Raw genomic sequence first — 23,311 nt, 5'->3', positions numbered from 1 at the left:
TAACTGACCTCAACAAGCATGTGGGACTGAAGGCAGTGTAGCTGGTACTTTCTGAGTATTCTCTGAAACATCGACAGAAGATGGAGACTACAGCACACAGTCGTACAATACAGTGGTATGGAAAAACCTTTGCTGCACCACCAGTGGAGTAGTAGCCTTTCAATGGATCAACCCTGGAAATGGAAAAGGCACTGCTCCTCACACTTAACACACACACCCCGCTGCAATGCTTATCTGCCTGCATGAAGCTGTTATCAAACGTTTGAAACCAACGGAAAAAACCATGATGCTTGTCATCTAGGTCCCTACCCTGCGAACCTCTCACATCTCTGCCATAGAAATCAGAAACCGAAAAGTAAAGAATAGGAGTGTTTTAATTCTAAATATAAAATGCATTCCAACATTTAGATTTGACAGTTTTACATTCTGACTTCCTTCCTTAATACAATGTCGTTAGTGAAAATTAAATTTAATGTTTTACTTTAATTTGTACTTTAGCATCGCTGTTTTGACCAGCGACCAGTTACTTGGTAAGAAACAGTCAATTCAAAGTGAACCAGTGAATACTCTCTTCATATAAACCATTTTCATATAAAACAACCTCTAAATACCCTTCCTATATTAATACCATTTAGTTACACTTTGCAACGCATAAACATAATATTGACATCTCTAACACTTTATATTATTTACAATAAAACTAAATAAATAGTATTCATAACGTTAAGCACATTAATGATTGAGTTGTTTTATATTTATCTTTTAAATGAATGAATGACGTTTTCACTGAGACATGTTTTATTGCTATTGCTGAAACCCTATTGTGATTCTTTTCAAATGAGAAAACCAATAGCCCAAACACACCATCTACGGATAATGGAAGCTTATTTGACAGAAATTGAAGGTAGCATTTTGTCACCAATATCAAACAAACTAGGGCGTCTGTCAAAAGTTGATCTGTTTTTGAAAAGAAAATGTGTCCGGTCCATGCAAGTACACAATTTTCTTTTACAGGGTCAATGGTGTGATGCTAAACATCAACTGAACATATCAGAAAACAAAACAAACAAACTTAGAAATAATAGATCCTTAACAATTGTCGGGCTATGTGCATTTGTAGAATAGCATTCTCTTGCCTATATATATATACAGTATATATATTTATAATAGGATATTTTCTTAGTAGCACAATCCCCATTCCTAACAATTCCCATTTAAAGTCACCACATCATTTGAACCCTAAGACCATTTCTCTCTTTTCTTTTCTCTCTTATCTCTTAGAAGTTAGATGACACTGAAGCAATGTGGCAACTGGGAATTTGACCAGTATGGACACCATTTTTTCTGAAAATAAACATTTGAGAGGAAGAAAAGAAAGAAGAAGAAGGTGGGATCAGGATTAGTGGGGCCCCATCCCCTGCAATTTGGGCTTTTTATTCAAGTAAGTTGCCCAGTAGACCAAGTTAAAGGTTCCGAAGAGCAGTGGGAAGGCTATTCTGGCGATCCTGTCGATCTTGCTGACACTGTTGAAGGTTTTCTTGGCCTCCGGTGGTTTGGGCTTGGGCTCCTCTTTGGGCTCGGTGGGGGGAGGGGGGGCGCTTTTGGCAATGGTGGCCAAACCAGGGTCCCTGGCAATGTTTGGGGCAAAGACTGTAGCTGTGGCCGCCGGGTACGCTGTGGTGTTGTTCTTCTTTAGGAGAGACTCCTTCTTCTTCTTTTGCTGCGTGGAGGGGAAAAGGCTTTCATTTTAGAGTACGGCCCAACAGATACATACAGGACAACGATTTCAGACAAGCTATTTCAGTCGGATGTTCAGACTAAGAAGCTGTAAGGCGTCTGATAAATCCCACGGCTTGTCAGCAAGCCTGGCCCTTCCCAGTTACTGCTGTGAATGCATTGGTCCATAAGGGAGTATATTATTAGTTTCAATGTTTCAAATGGGAGCCAGAGGCCACCAGGTAGTGTGCCTGCAGCGAGACAGCCTGCACCCGAAAGCTTTTGGAGGAACACTAAACTATTGATGTTCTTGTCATGTCCAATGAATCTCATTTGCCGTGAGATGAGTCGGAGACATCCGATGAACCCTAACACTTATGCTTCTCCAACAATGGAGCTCTGACTGTCCTGCTTTCACCCATCTGAAAATGCAAACGTTAATGCAGTTGTTATTCTGATGTCCTTAGCCTGCATCAACTTCGGAAAGGAGATGTATATTTAACTGGGGCTCCCTCTGTGTAAATGAAGGTCAAATAAATAAATACAATAAAAAACACATTACAACTGAATTGAGAATCTACTTCCCAATTACATAGTCCCATATTCCAAACAAAAGCACTGTACTATTTGTATAACGCAGAGGAAAGGACAATACCTTCTCTGGCACAACACTTTTGCCGTCCCAGGCGTAGCCCCTCTTAGTGAAGTAGTTGACGGTGGCAAACTCGATGAGGGCGGAGAACACGAAGGCGTAGCACACGGCGATGAACCAGTCCATGGCCGTGGCGTAGGCCACCTTGGGCAGGGAGTTCCTAGCACTGATACTGAGGGTGGTCATGGTCAGCACAGTGGTCACTCCTGTCGGGATTGGAAGAAGGCAGAATGGATTAGCATCATTTACAATAACCGCATCCTAAAATTGTCGCTCGACAACACGAGATCTGGAGCTTCCCCGTTTCATGAAATGCAGGAGCACAAAACAACTTGGTCTTTGGTACTAACCAAGTGTGCTGAATGACTTGAAAATACGTTATTGTTATGGGTGGCAAGAACTACTCCAAGTGCTAATTTACTGTCGGATACAAAAATTGGATATTGAGTTTCTGGTACTGTGAGTATGTCTGCGCTTCGACACCCGACAACTTCCCCACTCAGTCTAGCCTAATCCAGCGAGACAGGGTATTTCCAAAATGGGGACTTTCCGCACAAGCCAACCCCAGTGCCGTTGACATGTGTAACACTACACATCTTGAATCAGTACCAGCACAATTGGTCACTGGGTAAAATTGCTTAAATGGATGAAGCATAAGCTACCATTATGTTAGCAGCCTGGGCATTACATTTTGATTAGCCGCTGCAAAGCTTGCCAACTTCTCCAATGCCTCCCGGTTCTCAACTTCATGGATTGAGGAACAATGAGGCTGGGTCCTCCCAAGAAACAAAAAATCCCACATGTGCCAGGGAACACATATAATTCATGCTGGGTAATAGCATGGAAACATAGCAGTTTCTTTTAATGATGCAGCACCTAAACACAGCATGTATGTCTCTTCATACATAAAGAAATATCCATGTGGCAGACGTCCCAGAACACTTAACATAAAGTACAATGCATCAAGTCTATGTAAAGGTTTACTGGGTTAAAGGGTGCTCGATAAGAGGCCAACCATACAACAGAATAATCATGACTTGGCTGCACCTTCATTATGATAAAGAGGGCGTATCCTCTCTCCGGTAACACCGATTGGAAGAGCATGATTCATGTGTGATGAAAACATAGCAAATCGGTGAGGTGAGACCTGGGCGAGGAAGCAGGTCAGAGGATGTCGGATGGTGTAACGCTCACCCACACAAACTACTGCAGCTGTTTACACCCCTCAGACATCAACAGCCCAGCGGCTTTCGCCGGAGAACTCTGGCGAGGTCGCGTTCCCAGGCAAGGAGCTGAGACACGGCTCCTGAATTTCAAACACGAGCCCCCTCTGCCCCCATTGGTCCATGATTTATGGCAATCCAAATGATGACCTATCAGGAATCTATATGACGGAAATTCCTCACAGGGATGTCAAGTGTTAAATCACAAGGAGCCTTCCTTACCACAATCAATATCTGCCCGTGTCAGCCCATACTCAGTAGTGTCATGCAGTACACTGGCATTTAACCAGTGTAATATTGACTATTTGAAAGTACATTTGAGAAGGGCTTACTTTTCTTCTTCACCGGCCCTTGAGGCTAAGTGTATGCATGGCAATGCAAGATTTTTCTCATGAATCCTCTTTTCATAATATTAGTTGGAGAGAACAAATGCAAACCATGAAAAGATATGTTTTTCAAAGGTTTTCCTTCATTCTCCTTCAAATTCGGTCCGAAGAATATATTCTGGACTTCACATAAGAAACAACCTTTTGAAATAAACCCATTATGCTGTGTGTAACTCTCTAACTCTCTTATGGCCCATTTTGTTTTTACAGTAGAACCACCGCCCATTTTTATTAAAAAAAAAACAGATAGCGCACGCACATCACAGCAGTGAAAGCGACCGGCAGTGAGCATTTAACTTTGCGCTCCGAGCGTTGAAAGATATCTCACGTCAGAATTGTGAATTCTCCTTTGTTGTGCTTGTGGTGTTGATGAATCAATCACTCGCCCTCCTCCTCCACTCGCAAGTCACATGCAGTTCCCTTCTGCTCTGTGAGGCGTACGTGGAAATATCATATCATAATTAATGATTTGGTCATGCAATGATGTCAGTGTTTTGAGCTCATTTGAAGACAGACAAAGTTCAAATGGGCCTCTGGATTTCAGTAGGAGATGAATGCCACTGGGCAAGGGTTAGCCGAGAACAGCATGGTGAGGCCTGAAGGTCAGTTCAGTCCACTGGTTAATTAGATGAATTCCATTCTTCTTCCTTCAATCTCCTTGGGTAGTGAGTTAAGATATTCCTCCCCTGATCTACAACCTTTATTTTGGCATGGTAGCTCCCCACGGCTCATGGTGTTTTGGTGCTCAGAGAGCTTTTTTTAGCCAACACAAACGCAGCAGCATCAGTCTGATCGCTAGTGGAAGTGGCATGAATTCCATGCTATGAGATTGGCCCGGGGTGATCCGGAGCCGAGGTCCCCTGCATGCCACCATTTTGTTAGGGGCTCAGCTGGAGCCCCTGGAGCCTGAGGGGCAGGAGAATCACAACCACTGCTTCCGTGCCTGAGAAGCTCCATGGGGAGGGAGGCGGGGAGGGGGGGGGCAAAAGTAGGCGGAGGCAAGTGGAGGGGGGGGTTGGGTTGGGTAGGAAGCGGGAGGGGGGGGGGGGGGGGTGGTGAGGAAGAGGCTTGGGGGGAGAGCGGCCGGCATCCATCATGAACGTGGGGCCGGTCGAGGACCGATTCCTCTTTGCATAAAGATTCTTAAAGGATCCGTTGAGGACAGTGAGCCGGGTTGCCATGGAAACTACTCCTTCGCTCCTAACTTCCCCTTTTTTGACTACCAAAAATGGGATGGATTTAAAAATAAATACATTCTTAGTAGCTAAATAGTCCTGTAGATAATCTCCACCATTGACAGAGTTTTGTGTAGAGACCTCTAAAACTGTTGGGTACTTCTAAAAATGCTGTTTTGTACTACATATTTTCATTTACTTTAATGGTACAATGTTGTTTAGTCCCTTGTTCAGTCTGACGCCATATACTTGTCAACAATAACACACTGTCACACTAATACCGAGGGTCAAACACAGGCCTCCACCAGAATAACAGGGCACATGCCCCTTTGCCCTTTTTTTCTCCATTAGAAAGTTACAAATGATCAACAACATAAGTCAGGATGGCTTGTGAATGGCTTGCAAATTTTAATTGACAATGTTTACTTATAGAACTGTTAAGCTGTTAGCAGTGGCCTATTTAAAATGATCTATAACAGCAGCAAGTGATTCATTTTAAACATGGTTTTGGCACTGGTCTTAAATGACTCACCCTGACAAGTTAAACTAATAGACTCCCAGGAGTTTGAAGCCTGTTAATGAACATATTCACCCATCTGGAAAGTTCTGAGGGGATTAATCGTGGGATAACTCAATTGTTAGGAGCCCCTTCATTCCATTTAGCTCTGTGTGCATGGGACCTGACAGTGGCTTTCGATGATACATATCTTTTAACAAGGTTTGTCTCTGCACACATGCCGCTGAGACATGAAAAATGTAAGAGAGATGGCATGAAAAAGCACCGGGCAAAAATGAATTTTTGCAGATGATAAATGATAAGGTGGGGCGTGAGACAAAGAGCCAAGGCTGGCAAGATGGAGAGAGGACGACAATTGTATCATATGAATACCAAAGATGAACCCCCAGATGGAGACATTAACTCATGTTGTTACAGAAAAGATGATTTCCAGATCTACCGGATCAATTCAAGATAATAAATGTAGTTAGCATAATGCTCTTATCCAAACTGAAATACCAGGGGGGATCTGAACCTGCATCCTCTTGATCTGCAGTCAAACACTCTAGCATAGAGCTATAACAATCCCCAACTGGGCAACTTTGAGCTACACATCCCACTTTAACACAGTAATCACATGGATCCTGATGCAGTTCCCTTTCTATTGAGAGATCGAGAATTTACAGGCCAGCTATCGGGTTTATCCAAATCAATGACGACCAATCCGTCTCTTCGCGTTCCCGCTGTGAATGCAAGTGGAGTGTGTAGAGTGGGTCTCGTCATTCTCCAATCAGAAGATGGTGGTGCGCGTGTGTGTGTGGCTTTCAACGTCAAGGCTTCTGCTTGGTTCAAGTCCCTGTCAATAACGACGACCTCATCTGCCGTCGTTTGACTGCGGGAGCTATCGGGTCAGATTGGTTTCAGAGCCGTCACTCTCGCCTCTGTTTTCAGAGAGAGAGACGCCCGGATGGGTAGAGAGCGCGGCGTGAGTGATGTGTGCCAACTCCCCATGTCTGCAGATGACAGATCAGCCCACTGTTATTGGCAACACTGCAATCACTGGGCCTGGTAAATCTCACCAATAAAAAAAAACACACACACAGCCCGTGCCCGTGTATGCAAACGTCACATGATACCGCGCATATGCACACATACACCCCCTCCACACACACACACACACACACAATCAGTCGATACATCAAACGGCAGTTTGGAACAGCCAGTAAATACCCTTTAAACCTCTGAAAGCAGAAAGAGGACAGAGAGCTAATCTTCCGAGCACTGTTGATGCCCATGACAGTCAGCCAGTGTACAATGGGACAAGAGACACAGGCTTCAAAACAAAACGTAATGGAATACATTAATTAAATGTTCCCTTCAGAACCACATTGATGATATTATCGTCATCATCTATTTTGTTTGTGTTTTATTTTGGCAGTAAATAAATACATTGTAGATACTGTGGTTTTCAACTGCGCTGAAAGGGCTATGAATTTATCAGCATCTTTAATCAGCACAATCAAAAATAGATAACTGTACTCACTGCTGCCATTTTAAATTGCCTATTTATTATGGTTGGGGGGGGGGGGGGTGCTGTGTGTTGTGTTTGGGCAGTGTATGCTTGCTATCAAAAAAACAACAAATCCAGACTTGCACCACAATGCAAAAGATCATTGTTTGCTGCTGAAACTATGGAAGTTACATTGTGGATGGATGCACCAGTAAACACACAAAAAAATGTATGTGTATCTTGAATATCTTCCATGGCCAAACCTATGCAGAGGTTAAAACCCTCGGGAGACGGAACTATATAACCGGATACACAATATAAATACGTTAAGGTCCAAGGTGTGAAGTGAAACAGCAATAAATCCTGTTCAAAGGCTTGATGGTACTATTATAGTAACGCATCTACCAAGGAACCGGTACTGAAACAGACAATAAACCATCCTGGGTGTCACTATCAGATCCATGTTCCATGATCTGCTCTCCATCACCACTGACATGGGCTCTGACAGCAGGTGGGATCAAATTCCCTGGCATCTCATTGGGAGTGAGCAGGGCTGTTTGGGAGGCACGCTGCACACAGACACAGGCGTTACAGCGCAGTAAAACCACAAGTGGGACACGCGCGGACCAGATTGTGTGTATGCATCTAGGTCATCCACGCACACACACACGCACCGCTCTCTCTCTCTCTCTTCTCCACGTGAGACACAGCACAGGTACACTAACTAAGGCACTGCAGAAGAACCTCCCGGAAAATATGTCACTGTAAAACTGGGCACGTGCCCCGTTACGTTGGTGGGAAAGCTCCCATAAAATACTCGGCCAAGGGAGACACGATGCGCAGAGAGAGATAGACAGAGAGAGAGAGAGAGAGAGAGAGAGAGAGAGAGAGAGAGAGAGAGAGAGAGAGAGAGAGAGAGAGAGAGAGAGAGAGGGGGGGGGGGGACCAGATAGAGAGAGGGAGAAACGAAGAGGGAGAAAACATTGAGAAAGACAGAGAGAGGCAGAGGAAAGAAGGAGGGAGGGAGGATGAGGAAAGCAATGACTGTCAAGCTAAGTCTTTGCTACAGAGCATGCTGCAAACTAGCGACAGCTCTCCTCTGGGGTCCGTGTTACATAAGACATCTCAGACAAATGCAACACAAAAAACACACACATACGCACACACACACACACACACATACACTGGGCTTAACATTCCCAAAACAGTAGTAATATGATTCAGCTAAACTAGTTCAATTTATGTTAGGACATAATCCAAAATCTACTGGAGCTGTCTGTTTTGCTAACTGACTATAAGATCTCATCTTTCTAGCCTCCTACAACAGGAGCTCCAGACGGCCCATAAGCCCTCACATAACAAAGGAAGCTGGTAGGTTGGCAACCAGATGGTCAGCTGTAAAAATTTGAAATGAAAATGGTCCTTTCATTTCAGTCAAATGAGCTGTGTCCTGGCTGATAGTGTGACGGCGGAGGAACAGTGAGGACTCACCGAAGACAGTCCTAGCAGGGACAGATTCTCTGTTCAGCCAGAATGACACTTGGGATAGGATGACTGTCATGATGCAGGGCAGGTAGGTCTGGATCACAAAGTAACCAATCTTTCTCTTCAGGTGGAAGTGTGTTGTCATCACCACATACTCTCCTGTGGTGCAGATAGAAGGAGAGGGCGAGAGAGTGAGAGGAACGAATGCCTTTCAAATGTTGTTATTATTTTTCTTCCAAATATTGACAATTTCCAACATCCAATATTTGTATTACAGTCCTGACATTGGATGAGAGTGACAGACGACAGATTTTATATTGGTCAAAATATGGGTAAGATTGCATCGGAAGACGTTGGGTGCATGAGTCATGAGAAATTACTTTCCACCTCCATGCAGTCAAAATATCTGTTCTTATTGTTTGCTCTAAATGTAACTGAGAGCAATACAGTTGCTGTGGAGACATTTTCATTCTCCAAAATGAAATATAACTGCTGTTTGGAAATAAAACCATACTGGATATTGTAGGTGACCAATCTGATCAAGTGCTGTGCCGTGTGTGTGCTCTAATGTAATTCCCAGCTATGGCGTCAGCCAGCTATTCTAACATGAATATGAAATTTGTTTCAGTTGCTGTGATGTGGATTACTGTTCGTTAAGAGCCCAGTGTTCTATTGAAATTTAGATTCATTGGGCTGGTTATGGGCCATCATTTATCAACTAACTCAATAACCGGACGCAACCCAATTTATCAAGGCATTTAGGGAAATAACACAGACAACTCAATGAGACCGGGAATGGTTCCAATACATTGGCCATTTTATTTTTGACATATGCGTACACAAAAGAATCGATATGTGCTCATTCGATAGGTCTGCCAAATTAATTACATTTGGTTTAATAAATCAATTTCAGCTCAGAATCTGCATAAGGAACTGAACGAAGGGGGTATTGACACTCGGACCTACCAATAATGAAAGTATGGAAAAGGCTGTCTTAAGCACTATTTCACTTGCTCTGCCTCTGGCTAGTGATGCCATAAAGGGGTCACCCATTTTATGCTGTCACTAATTTTGCCAGTATCAATGGACCAAAAAAAAAGTGATGCCCTCAAGGGAAATTACAAAACTGGGACAAGTTCTCAAAGTAAACGTATCAACTGCGTTGAGCGAGCTAAAAGTGAAACGCATTTATTGGGCTTCGCCTAGTGTACGTGGGAGTTGGAATTTAAACAGTTCAATTCCTTCCAAGTAAGTGGAGGAGCCGAGGGAAGACTTATCCAGTAACATGAACTAACCTGTGCTGGACTGAACCACTCCAGAATCCACACTCTGGCCCATGAGATCGTACTGGTTGAGTCGGGAGCCATCTTCTGCCACCACCACGGACTGGGCCGCCCCTCTAGTCCACACGTACACCACCTCCGCCCGGGTGTAGGCATCTGGGGGGGGGGGGAAGGGGCAAAGACAAACAAACCACCAAACAGTGTCTCAATCCGACCTCGAAACTGTCAAGTCATCCTCGCCCTGAGGCGACCTGTCAGGACACAGCCGCAGTGTTCCCTCAGTGCTGCAGAGATCTGGTCGGCACTGCAGCGCCGAGCGAGAGAAGAGCCTCATCATCACTAAAATATTTAGAGACCGAGCTTGGTTTAAGGGGTTGAGAGGGGTTGGTCTGTTCAGTCACGATGTGTTCCTCTCTCTCTCTCTCTCTCTCTCTCTCTCTCTCTCTCTCTCTCTCTCTCTCTCTCTCTCTCTCTCTCTCTCTCTCTCTCCCTCTCTCTCTCCCTCTCTCTCTCTCTCTCTCTCTCTGTCTCTTTCCCCCCCTCCCTTTCTTTCTGTCGTTCCTTTCTTTCGGTCTGTCTCCCATCTTTCGCCCTCTCTCTCTATCCTTTAACGCTCTCTCTCTCTCCCTCGATCTCTCTCTGCTCTACGCTCAAGGATGATTCGGGGTCGGAGGACCTGGCAGCATGGAGCAGCTGGCACGCTGGGTTGGAAGGTTGACAGAAAGTACTGCCTCAGACTAACACAGGTCTGTGAGCCTGGTGTGGCTGGCGGGCCTCTAAGGGTCTGAGAGGGGGCCTGGGGGAAGGGGGCCTGGGGGAAGGGGGCCTGGGAGGGCAGGTCCCTCGCTTAGAACATCTGTCACCAAATGTTCAGCTCAGATCAGGTACTGGTGCTGGCGTATCGGATGGAAGAGGAGAAATAGAGAGAGAGATAGACCTCCAGTAGTCGTGGTGTTCACTTTGTGTCTACGGAGGAAGGCCGACAGAGCACAAGAGAGAAATATACATATAGAGAGACAGACAAGCGGAGAGACAGAGAGAGAGAAAGGATGTTATGGGTGAAAAGGCCACGTAGCAGTACTCACAGCTGCCATACTTCAGTGGGCAAGCGTGGGCGTCCATGGGGAAGTCCTCCAGGTGCATGGGACACTCAGCCCTCACTGTCAGTCTAGAGAGAGGGGGGGAGGGAGGGAGGGAGGGAGGGAGGGAGGGAGGGAGGGAGAGAGAAAAGGGTGGGCAGGTGGAGAGGCAGATATGAGGTCCAAGACATTCCAGCTCGTTCCCCACAGATAAGACAACGTGACGCCGCAATGCGAGCCCCCAAGGCCCCCCTCCGACAGCCGCGTGAAATATGACGCGTCAGCCCCCCCCCCCCCCCCCCCGCGGACACGCCCCTCCATCCGTCATCTCGGTGACATCATAATGAACTCCCCACTGTGCCCTTATCTCCCACTAAACATGCTAAAGGATGCTTTATGGCTCTCCCCCTCTGACCCCCACATTAGCGCTGTTAGGTTGGATCGCCAGGGTTCACGCCCGGACACGTTATTTACGATGTCTCCTCTCCAATAAAGACAGGGAAAAAGAACTCCCAGTGAGTCTGCTCGTACTCTGTGGGCCCACGCCTTATCTCTACGCTCCTGACTGCCGCATCCAATACTTACACTGATAAATCCCTCCGTATATGCCAACTTTATTTTTTAGTACGGAGCAATAGTAATTCAAAGCGATATACCATCATGTCTACTACTGATGAGAAAGGTCAACGGTAAACATGACAAACATTTGTTCAGTGGAGGCCGTCTTTTTCCCGACCATGTAAAAAATCCTTGGTCTCGAGCCAATGCAAACTCAAACGGAGAGAGTCATTCTGTGCGACAGAGCGCAAACGCAATCCATCCTCCGTGTTCAGATGTCCCGGTGATCAGGGTTCGGCCCTTACCTCATGGTGTGGAGGATTGGCCTTTACCTCATGGTGTGGAGGATTGGCCCTTACCTCATGGTGTGGAGGATTGGCCCTTACCTCATGGTGTGGAGGATTGGCCCTTACCTCATGGTGTGGAGGATTGGCCCTTACCTCATGGTGTGGAGGATTGGCCCTTACCTCATGGTGTGGAGGATTGGCCCTTACCTCATGGTGTGGAGGATTGGCCCTTACCTCATGGTGTGGAGGATTGGCCCTTACCTCATGGTGTGGAGGATTGGCCCTTACCTCATGGTGTGGAGGATTGGCCCTTACCTCATGGTGTGGAGGATTGGCCCTTACCTCATGGTGTGGAGGATTGGCCCTTACCTCATGGTGTGGAGGATTGGCCCTTACCTCATGGTGTAGAGGAGCGTCCCTTCCTCTGTGATGCGGAGCAGCTTGTTGGGCATGGTCATGTTGTGGGCCACCGACTTCTTGCCGTTGTGAAAGAACGTGTCCGGGGTCCAGATCTTGCTGGCCATCAGGTTGTTCAAGCGGAGGACCGCCATGGGCCCTTTAAACTTGAGCCTCTCGTCGACCCAGCTCTGCCGAAAGAACACGTCGATGGTGTACTCCTGCGAGTGGGAGAGAGGACGGTGAGGGAGGTGGGGGTGTGGGGGAGGGGGGGTGGGGGGGGTGAGGCAGATGTCAGATCCCGAGGGAGGTTTTCTCGACCTCTCTCTGCCAGACCTGTGACATGGCTCTGGGATGCTGCTGAGTAATGCTTTCTCCTCTTTTTTTTCCTCCACTCCTTTCTGATCTTTTTTTTTTCTTTCTCTCCCCCATCATCCTCGTGTCACTTTAGCTTCCATATTCGAGCCGTGCCCTACTTTGCCTGCTGGTCACTGTCTCGTCACATTAGTGACTCTGACCGTGCATGTTTTACTCCGTTTAGTTGGTGGGGGACGTGCTTTCGACATTTCACCTAAATATGGCAGAATGAATATAACACATGGCTTCGTTTCACACAGATATTGTCTCCATGTATATTTTATGAACAGATTGTTTTAAAGACACATTTGGAATTTGTTATTACATCATTTACAGAATTCACAGAATTAAGAAGCTATATTCCGTTTCAGATATCGAAGCTGAGGGCGGCTTTTAATGACTGTCGAATGCCTGAGTTAGCCACTGGAATTACTACGTGCTCCTTTCTTCCCGAGTGAGATCATTAGTGTGAACGTTAACAGAGCTGCGAGGTAATGCAAGTGGACGGAGAGAAGAAAAGTGGTTACAGTGCCTATTGGCAAGCCCATTCCATGACTTAGCCCAAATCAGCAGCACAAAAACTGCAGGCCCATATGTCAGGAAAAGTAATTAAGTCTGATTATGTCAAATAAGCCCAGTTAAAGTGAACAGAACTGCGCTTTGAGAGCGACTGGGAGACAATGGTGGCCAGAACATTTATTCAATAGTCATAAAATGTCTAATATCCATTAGGTGTAAATCCAGATGGGCTATTCATTTATAGTACAGCATTGAATAGACTGTAGGTGTTCAAGAGGACAACCACTTACAAGCCCACAATTGCCAATCTGTCATTCGATCACAAAAGGTCCCATTCTATTCCATTTTTGTTGTTCACATATCTCCCCAATTCACTGATATTGTTCGGCTCAATAGATGTGAAAACACGAACAGTCGATCTGCTAGAGCACTTCTCACAAACACAAAACGTAACTCCTCAGTCATACTGTATGCAACAGTAGCGACGGAGCGTGTGAACCCAATCCATTTTACATCGCAGCTATAAAGTGACGTCTGTGACTAAAGCCTACCCATCTGTTCACTGTTTGAACGAGCCTTTGGCTTCACCGCTTGCATCCGAACACTGTGAACCACGGCTAAACGAGAAACGGCGCCTATAAATATTTGATATAATTAGAGGCAGAGCCAGTTGCTGGGGTTGAGATATGCAACCAACAACGACGTATATTTATCAACGCAACGTGGCATTTATCTGGGGAAAGATCACGAGCACAATTTCATGGCCGTGACATTTTATTTACAGCATGTAATATACTAATGGGGTTCACAGAATTAATAAACAGTTTACCTTTTGGAGCACATTGAAAGAAGTTAGGTACAGAACAAGCAGACAGGAGCGCTGACATTTAAAGATAGGGGAGGAGGGGCGTACCATGTCGTGGTCCGAGACGGGCCCAATACTCGTCACGAAAATGTCAGTCTTGACTTCAGTTACACGCTCTGTTGAAGCAAGAAATGAGGAGAGTGATTGTCGATCAGTGGCCCCTCATTAGGACTCTTAATCCCAGCTAGCATTGCAAGCCTTTGATCTCATCAATTCGACATGTTCTCCAAGCCTACACAAATATCACACATTTACCACACAATTCTGCAGTTATTGATTTCAGTGTCCATTGTCAGATGAGACCTATTTTGGAATCCTGAAATATCTGCAGTATGTACATGATGAAACAAAAAACATTCAAACCCGTCTTAGAATTCCAATTTCCTACATTTGAGAAAGACCATGGGGTGCTCTTTTTGACGTGGAAAATAGCACAGTGATTGCCAAAAGGATTTTTATCATCATAATCTTTCATATCCCCCCACTGTTAGACGGGCATCTGATATTCCATCGTCTGGTTGATATTTGTCCTTCTACACATTGAATTTTCATTGCCCTTCACACTCCAACACAAACAGCCTCTAACCACCGTTCGGTTCACTCCACAATATAACTGATTTGAAGCTGAGTTCCAACAAAAATTACACCGTCCTCAGAAAGAGGCTACATAAAACATCTATGAGATTTGTTTATTTGATATCACCGCGTGCTTCAGAGGAAACAACCTGCTCTATTGATTAATCCCCGTCTTGAAGATTCTTCCTATTCATTTATCTTCTCATTTAGGTTACAGACGACAAGATATCAGAACGTTCGAGTTGATCTGGAAATCAAAACGTGGATGTCTTTCCCCAAGCAGGACAGCGGGATACAGCACGTAGACCTCGGCTCGGACGTGCTCTCGGTCTCGTTACAGTCTCCCGCCGCGCTAGCTGGTTTGCTCTTCGTTCCCACGGCGCCGCCTGTGAGAGGTGTGAGGAGGGTGCGAGGGGGGGGGGGGACGGGGGGACCATGACGACACACACACCGCGTGCACTAACCTCCTAGTCCTGGTCTGAGACGATTGTCGTAGCCGTCGAGCAGGCTGTCGAGGATCTTGGTGAACACGGTGGTGTTGTCCTTCTGTTCGTCTGTCATGCCGTTCTGTCCGGAGCTGACGAAGCAAGAAACAGGTCCGAATTGAAATCACCGTCGTCCTCAACACGCAGTACATGAAGTGATGTTTGTCTTGGTGTTGGACCATAAGCGCTCAGAGAAGATGAAGCTTATCTATAGTGGGTGCATCAGGCTACCATCTGCATTGGTTTATGCTTTGTAAAACCGTTTGCAAAAAGAAGCCGGAACTTGGTCAAACAAGAAGACTATAGATCAGTTGAATATTCAGAGATATTGTAAAAATCGATAGCGCGTGCAGGAATGTTCTAGAACATCTTGCTCCTAAAAATCTACTTCCTCTGAAGAGGCAGAATTTTTATAAAGGCATGTGTTACATTTCTTTCATCCTCAGGCAGAAAAATGTACACACAGTAATATGAATGCTTTATTTAGACCTTAATATGGTCTTTAAACAGCAAAGGCCTCATTGAATGTTCTCTTTGAGGAGCACAAAACTAAATGCTTTGAGCAAAGCCGTAACACTCACAATCAATGATACTGAGAGTGAGGCAATCTTCACTGTGTCAATATTTAAACACAATGATCATTAGCTCTACAGAAGCAACTACGTTGTGTTACAGTAACATGTATCAGAAGGTGTGACTGGAGAGAAGTGTCGTGTGTGAATAGTTCGTTAGACGGGAGAAGGGTCTTTTTTCCTCACACAATAATCACAAGAAAGTGTCTCTCTCATAAATAATTGTATGCCTCCGAGCAATCATCTTCTTTTTTCCCGCCCCATAGCAGGCTGCACTGCTTTGATTGCAAGCTAAATAAACAGGCGAGAGTGTTTGGAAACAAGCTCTGCTCAAACAGCGTCTCCAAGGAGAAGGATAGGTCATCGAGATTAGTTAGCACGGACATGTAATGGGGGGGAGGGGGGGGGGTGGAATGCAGGGGGTGTTTGGGGGTAAAGAGGAGATGCCACATCAGAGGAGGAGGACAGGAGAGCTGAGAGGAAATGCATGTCGGTCCCAGATGAGCTGGTTTACAATGAGAGAAAGACAGAGAGAGAGAGAGAGAGAGAGAGAGAGAGAAAGAGAGAGAGAGAGAGAGAGAGAGAGAGAGAGAGAGAGGGAGAGAGAGAGAGAGAGAGAGAGAGAGAGAGAGAGAGAGAGAGAGAGAGAGAGAGAGAGAGAGAGAGAGAGAGAGAGGAAGACCGAGTCAGAGAAAAGGGGGAGTATAAGAGAGAACGATGAAGAAAGACGAGAGAGCTAGACAAACAGAGCGTGCACAAAGAAAGCGAAAGGGAGGCTCGCCGAGATGCAGAGAGATAGAGAGAGTAAAAAGAGAACCGGAGAGAGGGGGAGGGGGAGCTAGCCGTGGATCACATCACTCTGAATGGGAGCCGCTAAACGATTGTCTCAATAAGGACATCCTCCTCACATCTCCGGGACAACTGAAGGGTTAATACGCCAACATTTCTCTGCTATCATACTAGAACATTCTCTCAAATCCCTCTGCCTGCCAAACCGCTCTCAGACGATACCACTAGGCTTAGTGAAATGTCACAAACATTGTAATGAGCAATTATATTAAGCATCTAATAACTCACAGATGGCCACTCTGAAACCATGACAGTTTTACCATAATCTTCATCTGAAGGGATACAACAAAAATGCAGACTGCAAAGTCTCTTAAGCTTGAGGCCGAGGCAGACACACGATAGGGCCAGCATGCAAACTGTACAGTGAGTCATGTGACATGTGACGAAATAAAACAACAAGACGATATTATGCTATGCTGCAAATACACTTGACTGGCTGTAAGGCAGAACAACTACTCAAGCTCATCAAAAAATGTATATTCAACCTTGACACACAATACAGAGTTACTCTCTTCCACTCCAAAATACTTGGAGCAATAACACCCTAAAAGAGACTGATAAATGAAATAGTGTTGACTGACGGTGTATTTTGGATCAGGGGGTGGAGTAGGTGGGATAGCTAGCCTGGACAGGGAGAGGGGATGCAGGGAAAGGCAGAGCATCACACGTCTATGAGCGTGGTCCACTGTCTCATAAAACATTGTACACCATCACCATCTACAGGTCATCAGAACAGCAACAGAACAGCTCGCAACGCTGGCAGACCACTGAAGATGAACCCCTCTCTCTCTCTCTCTCTCCTCTCTCTCTCTCTCTCTCTCTCTCTCTCTCTCTCTCTCTCTCTCTCTCTCTCTCTCTCTCTCTCTCTCTCTCTCTCTCTCTCTCTCTCTCTCTCTCTATCTCTCACTCACGCTCGCTCTCTCACCCTCTTTCTCCCTCCCTACCACTCTCCCTTTCTCTCTCACGCTTTCCAATTAACGACCGGAGGACTACTCCTTACATTGCTTGTGATGGTCCTTGAGATTGTTTTCCCTACATGAAACCTCCCATAGTGTGCATTTGTATTATGAAGGTACGCGCATCAAATCGCTATATAACAATTGGTCTGCAGATTACACAGGCAGTTCTTCAGTAAAGCAATCAGGTGGATTTAGGAGGGTGAAAATAAACATGCCATAGGCATTGCAAAGGAGACATACATTAGTCCCTCTACCGATTAGTGAAGGGAACAGAACAGCTCAAAATCAACCAATGATGGCAATTTCTGGAATTGATTAGATATGCATTGCACTGCAGTAGGGTCATGAATTTTGCATCTGAAATGGCAAACGTTCTATCTGTCTGCTCACTCTGCAAATTGTAAGCAGATGCATACCCACTTTGGCATGCTGCATGTTCTTAGGTTGCAGTTGCCACAGTAAGGTAAGAGACCAAAGCATCCTAATGTATTTCCATTGAAGTCAGCATCAATGAGTGACTCTGACAGTTGACCTAAATAATTTGAGGCCCGTAGAAAAAAAAACAAGACTGTGTGCTGTATCTTTCAGAGCCCACCACTGTGTCGGCCTTCTATTGAGGAGACGATAAGATTTCATGTACATTAACATGCACCGTTGAGTTTGAGCATTTGACGGCTCCTTCGTAGCCCTGATACCTTGTTCACATTTCGGGTCAATGTCAAAGTTCTGTCAATTAAGCTGAGGAGTAGACTATGTGTGAGATGTCTTTAAACGAGCGTCTCTCGCCCGAATCCTGGAGATCCATTTGACCCTATCCCATCTTCGCCCGTGGGTCATATTGCTGTCAGCTCTCGTCTCATCTCCCTATCTCTCCCTCACACGTACCATGTGACACGCTTTCTTTCTCTCCCTCACTTTATCTATCTGTCTATCTATCCGTCTGTGTCAGTGATGCACTGGTCACGGCAGTGGGACCTGTGACTGACATACAGAAGTGGGACTTGCTACAATGGGACTAGCCTTGCGCCGAGTGTGCCACTTGACAAACATACATTCCCCGAGTGAACGACAGGAAGCGCACTGTACGACAACGCACGCAGCCACGCGTCGTCTTCTGAATATTCAGTGTTGTCCCATGAGGCTGCTCAGGCAAAGGGAAGCGCGGCACAGTAATTGCTATTTTGGTTCAAAACCGCCTTAGCTTCCCTGCGCTTCTTATTACCTTACTGCAATTACGCTGTGGTGTCCTGAAGTGATGCCCCAATTACTGTGGGCCTAGGGCAGAACTACCTCACTCCGCGAGAAATAAACCACAGGAAAAAACATGGTCATCCGGGCCAAACATGATCGTTACAATCGTACCTCCCACGGATAGATGATCAGCTGTTTACTAATGGGCATGACAGCCGAGGACGAGCTTCAAACGTCGACATGACAGGACCGTGCTGCTCAAAAACAAACCCTGTTTCTAATTCAGCTCTTGTCTGCGACTGAGAAAACGCTCTGTCTCTGATGAATGTGGCTTCTGTCCTGTAACTAGACCATGGAAACGCGGTGGACATCTTCCCTGCAACAACACCTGAAGCTCCACAGCAAGGTCAAGACAGGGTGTGTGTGTGTGTGTGGGGGGGGGATGTGTGTGTGTTTGGATGGAAGGGGTGTTCGAAGCCCAAGGTGCTTACCTTTTGCCCCCGAGCACGCTGGCCACCAGCAGGCAGGCCCACACACACAGCAGGACGGACACTCTCCGTCCACACATGACTGCCGCAGGAGGATCTGTCACTAGATTTGAGGGACAGACAAAACACATCAAACCATGGCATTCGATAGTAGCGAGAGACTATGCATAAACTAACAGGACAGAGCAATGGTAGCTATGGCTAAAAACAGTCAAGCAGAATATCCAGAGCATGTCCAACAGGAGACCAACATCTAAAAGCGTCCTAAAATGTAACTTTCTACAATCCCCACGCATCATGATAGACTGTATCTCACTAATGGTGTTTCCTTTATGTTTCTTTGGTATATTTTGCAATAGCCACCCCAACTCATATCAAGCTGGAAGATTCATCTACCGATCAGGTCGTTTCCAATTCTCGAGCATAACATTATGAGGTTTGATATGTCACCTCGTGGACTCACCATCTAACAAGATGTGCCAACATGTACGTAATTAATCAAATCTAGTGGTCTTGTCACAACACTGGCAGATAGCAGCGCGCATACACAGCCGCTAAATACCATCCGCTCCCATTAAGTCAGTGCAGTACCTATATGTTGTTATAGAAATGCCCCAGACCCATGGTTAAAAACCATTACAGCGAAGATTAATGCATTTGGCATCAGGGTCCATTGGATGCTAGTGCATCGGTCGCCTTAAATACAGTAGGATTCTCAAGGAGATATTTAGGATGGCCCAACGGCTCAGGATGTGCACGCGTAATAATTGCATATAAGGAGAAATTTACATTGCCGGTTGTAAATCTGAAATGTGTAGCCTACAAAGCTCACCCATAACCTGAACGTAGAAACTGGTCGATCCGCAGTTAAACACTATCTTAAATAAACCACCTGCATTTCGATATTCACCTTCTATCACCTGTGTGCATTGTACGCTTGCAATCCAGTTTCAGCGAGTTGTTACTGCGCTATGCAGAACAATTGTTCGTTTGAAATCGGCTATGTTCCCACGACTAGTAATTAACTAAGACAAATAGGCTCTAATCCAAAAATGTGGCGTTATAGCCTATACCACAATTGAACACAATAACCCGTCAATAAAACATGCATTTTAGAAGCTGCGCCCGTTACTTGCTTGAGTTCCTCCAAGGCGCACTGGATATGCGCTGAGCGAAGACGAGCAGCAAACGTGCAATGTTCGCTTAAAATTCCGTTAGTTCACCAGGATTTGATGAAGCGGGGATGATGCAGATTAAAAGAAAAATTCCGCGCAACCACACTTAAATGAATACGTGGAAATACAGCCGCAGTGTGGATATCTTGTGTCCGTCGAGATATTTAGCATGCAACTGGCATTTCACTGAGGCTGAGCTTTAACCATGCCCGGTAATTCAATTCATGGGTGTTGATAAACCAACTGTATGATGCTACATTCGGAGCGCTGTCCAGTTCTGTAATCGTCTCTGTAGAAACATCATACAACCTACCGATTCCGATGTCCTCAAAAGGTTTTCATTTCATAAGCAAACTCTACCTCATCCACTCCCAATGAAACTCCTTTACGTCTAGTCTTACTGGATCCTACCACTGCTCATCATAACTCAATGCAGTTCTAAATCCAACTGTTATTTCCCTATCGTCTTTTGCCACCGGGACGAGCAAAATGAAAAACGATGAATGTACACTTACAGCGATGCGCCAGAGATATTCGATGGCGTCGTGTCCTCAAACTTTTATGGATATCTTTTCTACACCGATTCGATGAGAAAAATCCTCAAAGATCTCAGATCTGCCGAATTTTAGCTTGAGGCTCGAGAAGCGGCTGCTGACGACGCTGAGTATGCGCAGGTCTCGCGCACTATTCATTGGTGAGGGGAGTCAAACTCTGTCATAGACAAATTGGTGATCTAACTGCAAAATCTACTCTAAACACAAGAGAATGCAGTAAAATAAAGCTTCACTTTTACAGGACAATAGTAGCATGTCCCTGGGTAAACCGGATGTGAAATAGGCTGTTACTTCATGCCAGGACGATTTGATTTTAGTATGGAAGGTGGTACCAATCTCTCATCTAAAGACCAATCCGCCCATTTTTTTAAATATGCAGCACAATTTAACTTCCACTGCTGTCGACTTAATCTCTTTTCAGTGGCTGCAAAATCAAATCCTCTTACATTTTCAACCAGATCCCTTGTTTTTCTCTGTCTACCTCCCTCTCTCTCCCTTTCTCTCTCCCCCTTTCTCTCTCTCTCTCTCTCTCTCTCTCTCTCTCTCTCTCTCTCTCTCTCTCTCTCTCTCTCTCTCTCTCTCTCTCTCTCTCTCTCTCTCTCTCTCTCTCTCTCTCTCTGACTGATGTTTGATGTTTGCCAGGTACAAAAATTGCCTTTTTTACTTTTAAAGAAAGAACACAATCAAGGCATCGTCTTTTACACAGAGAGCAACACTTCACATTACATGTATAACATCAAAGGCTACGGAAATAACGTGACTTACTGTTTATCCCGCACACGCATGCATGCATTAAGACAGTCTTGTTAAAAATGCATATTCCCTCACCCGTTAAAAACGATGAGATGCGCCTCTCCAAACAATCACCTTGAACAACTCACCGAACCCTAAAAGCCCACGATTCGCATCGAGACAACAGGACCGCATACGTTTAGACAGCGGCCAAATATTATGCTGCTATAGCTTCCACTCCACGACTGAGCTCAGAGCAGAGAGGAGCAGTGCTGTTCACTGCATCTGCAGAAACCGCCTGATGATACCAAGCGTATATTTTTGTAGTCATCTGCGTATTTCAATTTAAACTACAAATCAGAGGACATTTTAATCACGAAGGACAAGCGATGGAGGAATGCCTTCCACGTATACATATAATAGGATACAACCCCCATATAAAAGACTACTTTTGATACGTTTACAAGGCAGTAACCCATTCAGTTACAAGTCATGTATCATCGATGTGATGTTGAGTGTATACATTTTAGACTGGGACTGGTGGGGGCGGATTGTTGTCTGGTTTGCCTCGTGTGCAGCTCTGTGTTGCGATACATGACGTTAAAATAGTGCATGTGTGATTAGTTACGAGAGACGTCATGCATTGGCATTCAGTGACGATTCTGTCCATCACTCTCTCTCTCTCTCCCTCTCTCACATACTCTCCTCTTACCATCTCTCTCTGTCTCTCGTCCGTCTGTCTTGCGCTCAAAGTCAACACATTATCTTACTGAATAATGTGTGTTAATGTTTGCGTTACCCATTAATCACTAGCGAGACAACCATCGGGAACAACAGCAGTTAATGTCAGTGTAATCAATGCAAGTTATTGGACACGTTTCTCCACTGTTCAATGTCAGAGATCCGAGCGGTGCGAGTCAATTTGTATGACTGCGTGCTGCCTGTCCGCGCTAAACGTGTGTGTGTGTGTGAGTAAGGAGAGAAAGAAAGAGAAACTCACACGGACGCACACACACACACGCGCACGCACACACACACACACTCACACTCACACACACTCACACAAATACAGATAGAGAGAGAGAAAGAGAAAAAGGGACAAGAACTGCCCTACGCCTTTTGTCCCACTTAAGTTCATTCGCCGCTACAGATAATTTCAGAACCATGGACAGTTCCCCCCAAAATCACAGTTCAACAAATCGTTTTGTTATAAATGCGTATTGATAAGAAAAAAGGAAATGACAGTAATTGGCTCCCAGAGCAAGTAAAGGGAGCAGTAGTTTAGTAGAGTGTAGAATTGTATTGGTCTAAACGGGAACGTGATGGATTATGGTAATTTATGTGAGAGCCTTGTTTGATGTGCAGGTTATGGGGATTAATCATTGCTTCTTCAATGCGCTTTGCATTCAAAGGAACATAAGAAGCTTCCTTCCTGGCATTGGGTTGGTCACCTCTACAATGGGCTGTATTGTCTGCCATCCATATAGAAAATGATTACGGGTTGCTGTGAAGCACTCACTCCACACTCTCAAATACAAACTGGTATCCATCCACAATATATGCAGCCAGGTACAGCTGGGGCAACAATCACGCCGTCTCCAGTTCAATTTCACTCGGATACACCCGTGACCAACAATACCTGCACGCCTTGTTATCACAGAGCCCACATTGCCATGCCAGTTCACTGAGTTTAGTCCTCAGGTCTCAGGCAAGACAACTGAAGCCTGTGCCAGTCACACAGCC

The 23,311-nt window shown here is 45.5% G+C and overlaps 1 protein-coding gene across 7 annotated transcripts; it reads right to left on the bottom strand.

Annotated features, from left to right (window-relative positions):
- Nucleotides 1-1,270: 1,270 nt before the first annotated feature.
- On the bottom strand, nt 1,271-21,858 carry gabra1 (gamma-aminobutyric acid type A receptor subunit alpha1). Of its 7 annotated transcripts, none has more exons than XM_062485467.1 (10): nt 21,665-21,858; nt 19,111-19,210; nt 15,028-15,140; nt 14,036-14,103; nt 12,247-12,467; nt 11,012-11,094; nt 9,939-10,082; nt 8,650-8,802; nt 2,372-2,574; nt 1,271-1,720 (listed from the first exon to the last, which is right to left on the bottom strand). In XM_062485467.1, exons 2-10 carry the CDS (start codon nt 19,185-19,187, stop codon nt 1,400-1,402), a joined length of 1,383 nt encoding a protein of 460 aa, XP_062341451.1. In that variant the 5' UTR covers nt 19,188-19,210; nt 21,665-21,858; the 3' UTR covers nt 1,271-1,399. The 7 variants fall into 7 exon arrangements, with proteins under 7 accessions (XP_062341451.1, XP_062341446.1, XP_062341452.1 ...); XM_062485462.1 differs by lacking the exon at nt 21,665-21,858 and adding an exon at nt 21,602-21,644; XM_062485468.1 differs by lacking the exon at nt 21,665-21,858 and adding an exon at nt 20,798-21,269.
- Between the last annotated feature and the right edge of the window lie 1,453 nt (nt 21,859-23,311).

The sequence above is a fragment of the Osmerus eperlanus genome, chromosome 19 (assembly GCF_963692335.1).
Source record: "Osmerus eperlanus chromosome 19, fOsmEpe2.1, whole genome shotgun sequence".
Taxonomy (NCBI): Eukaryota; Metazoa; Chordata; class Actinopteri; order Osmeriformes; family Osmeridae; genus Osmerus; species Osmerus eperlanus.
Note: the sequence above shows the minus strand (reverse complement) of the source record. Positions and strands in the feature narration are given on the sequence as shown.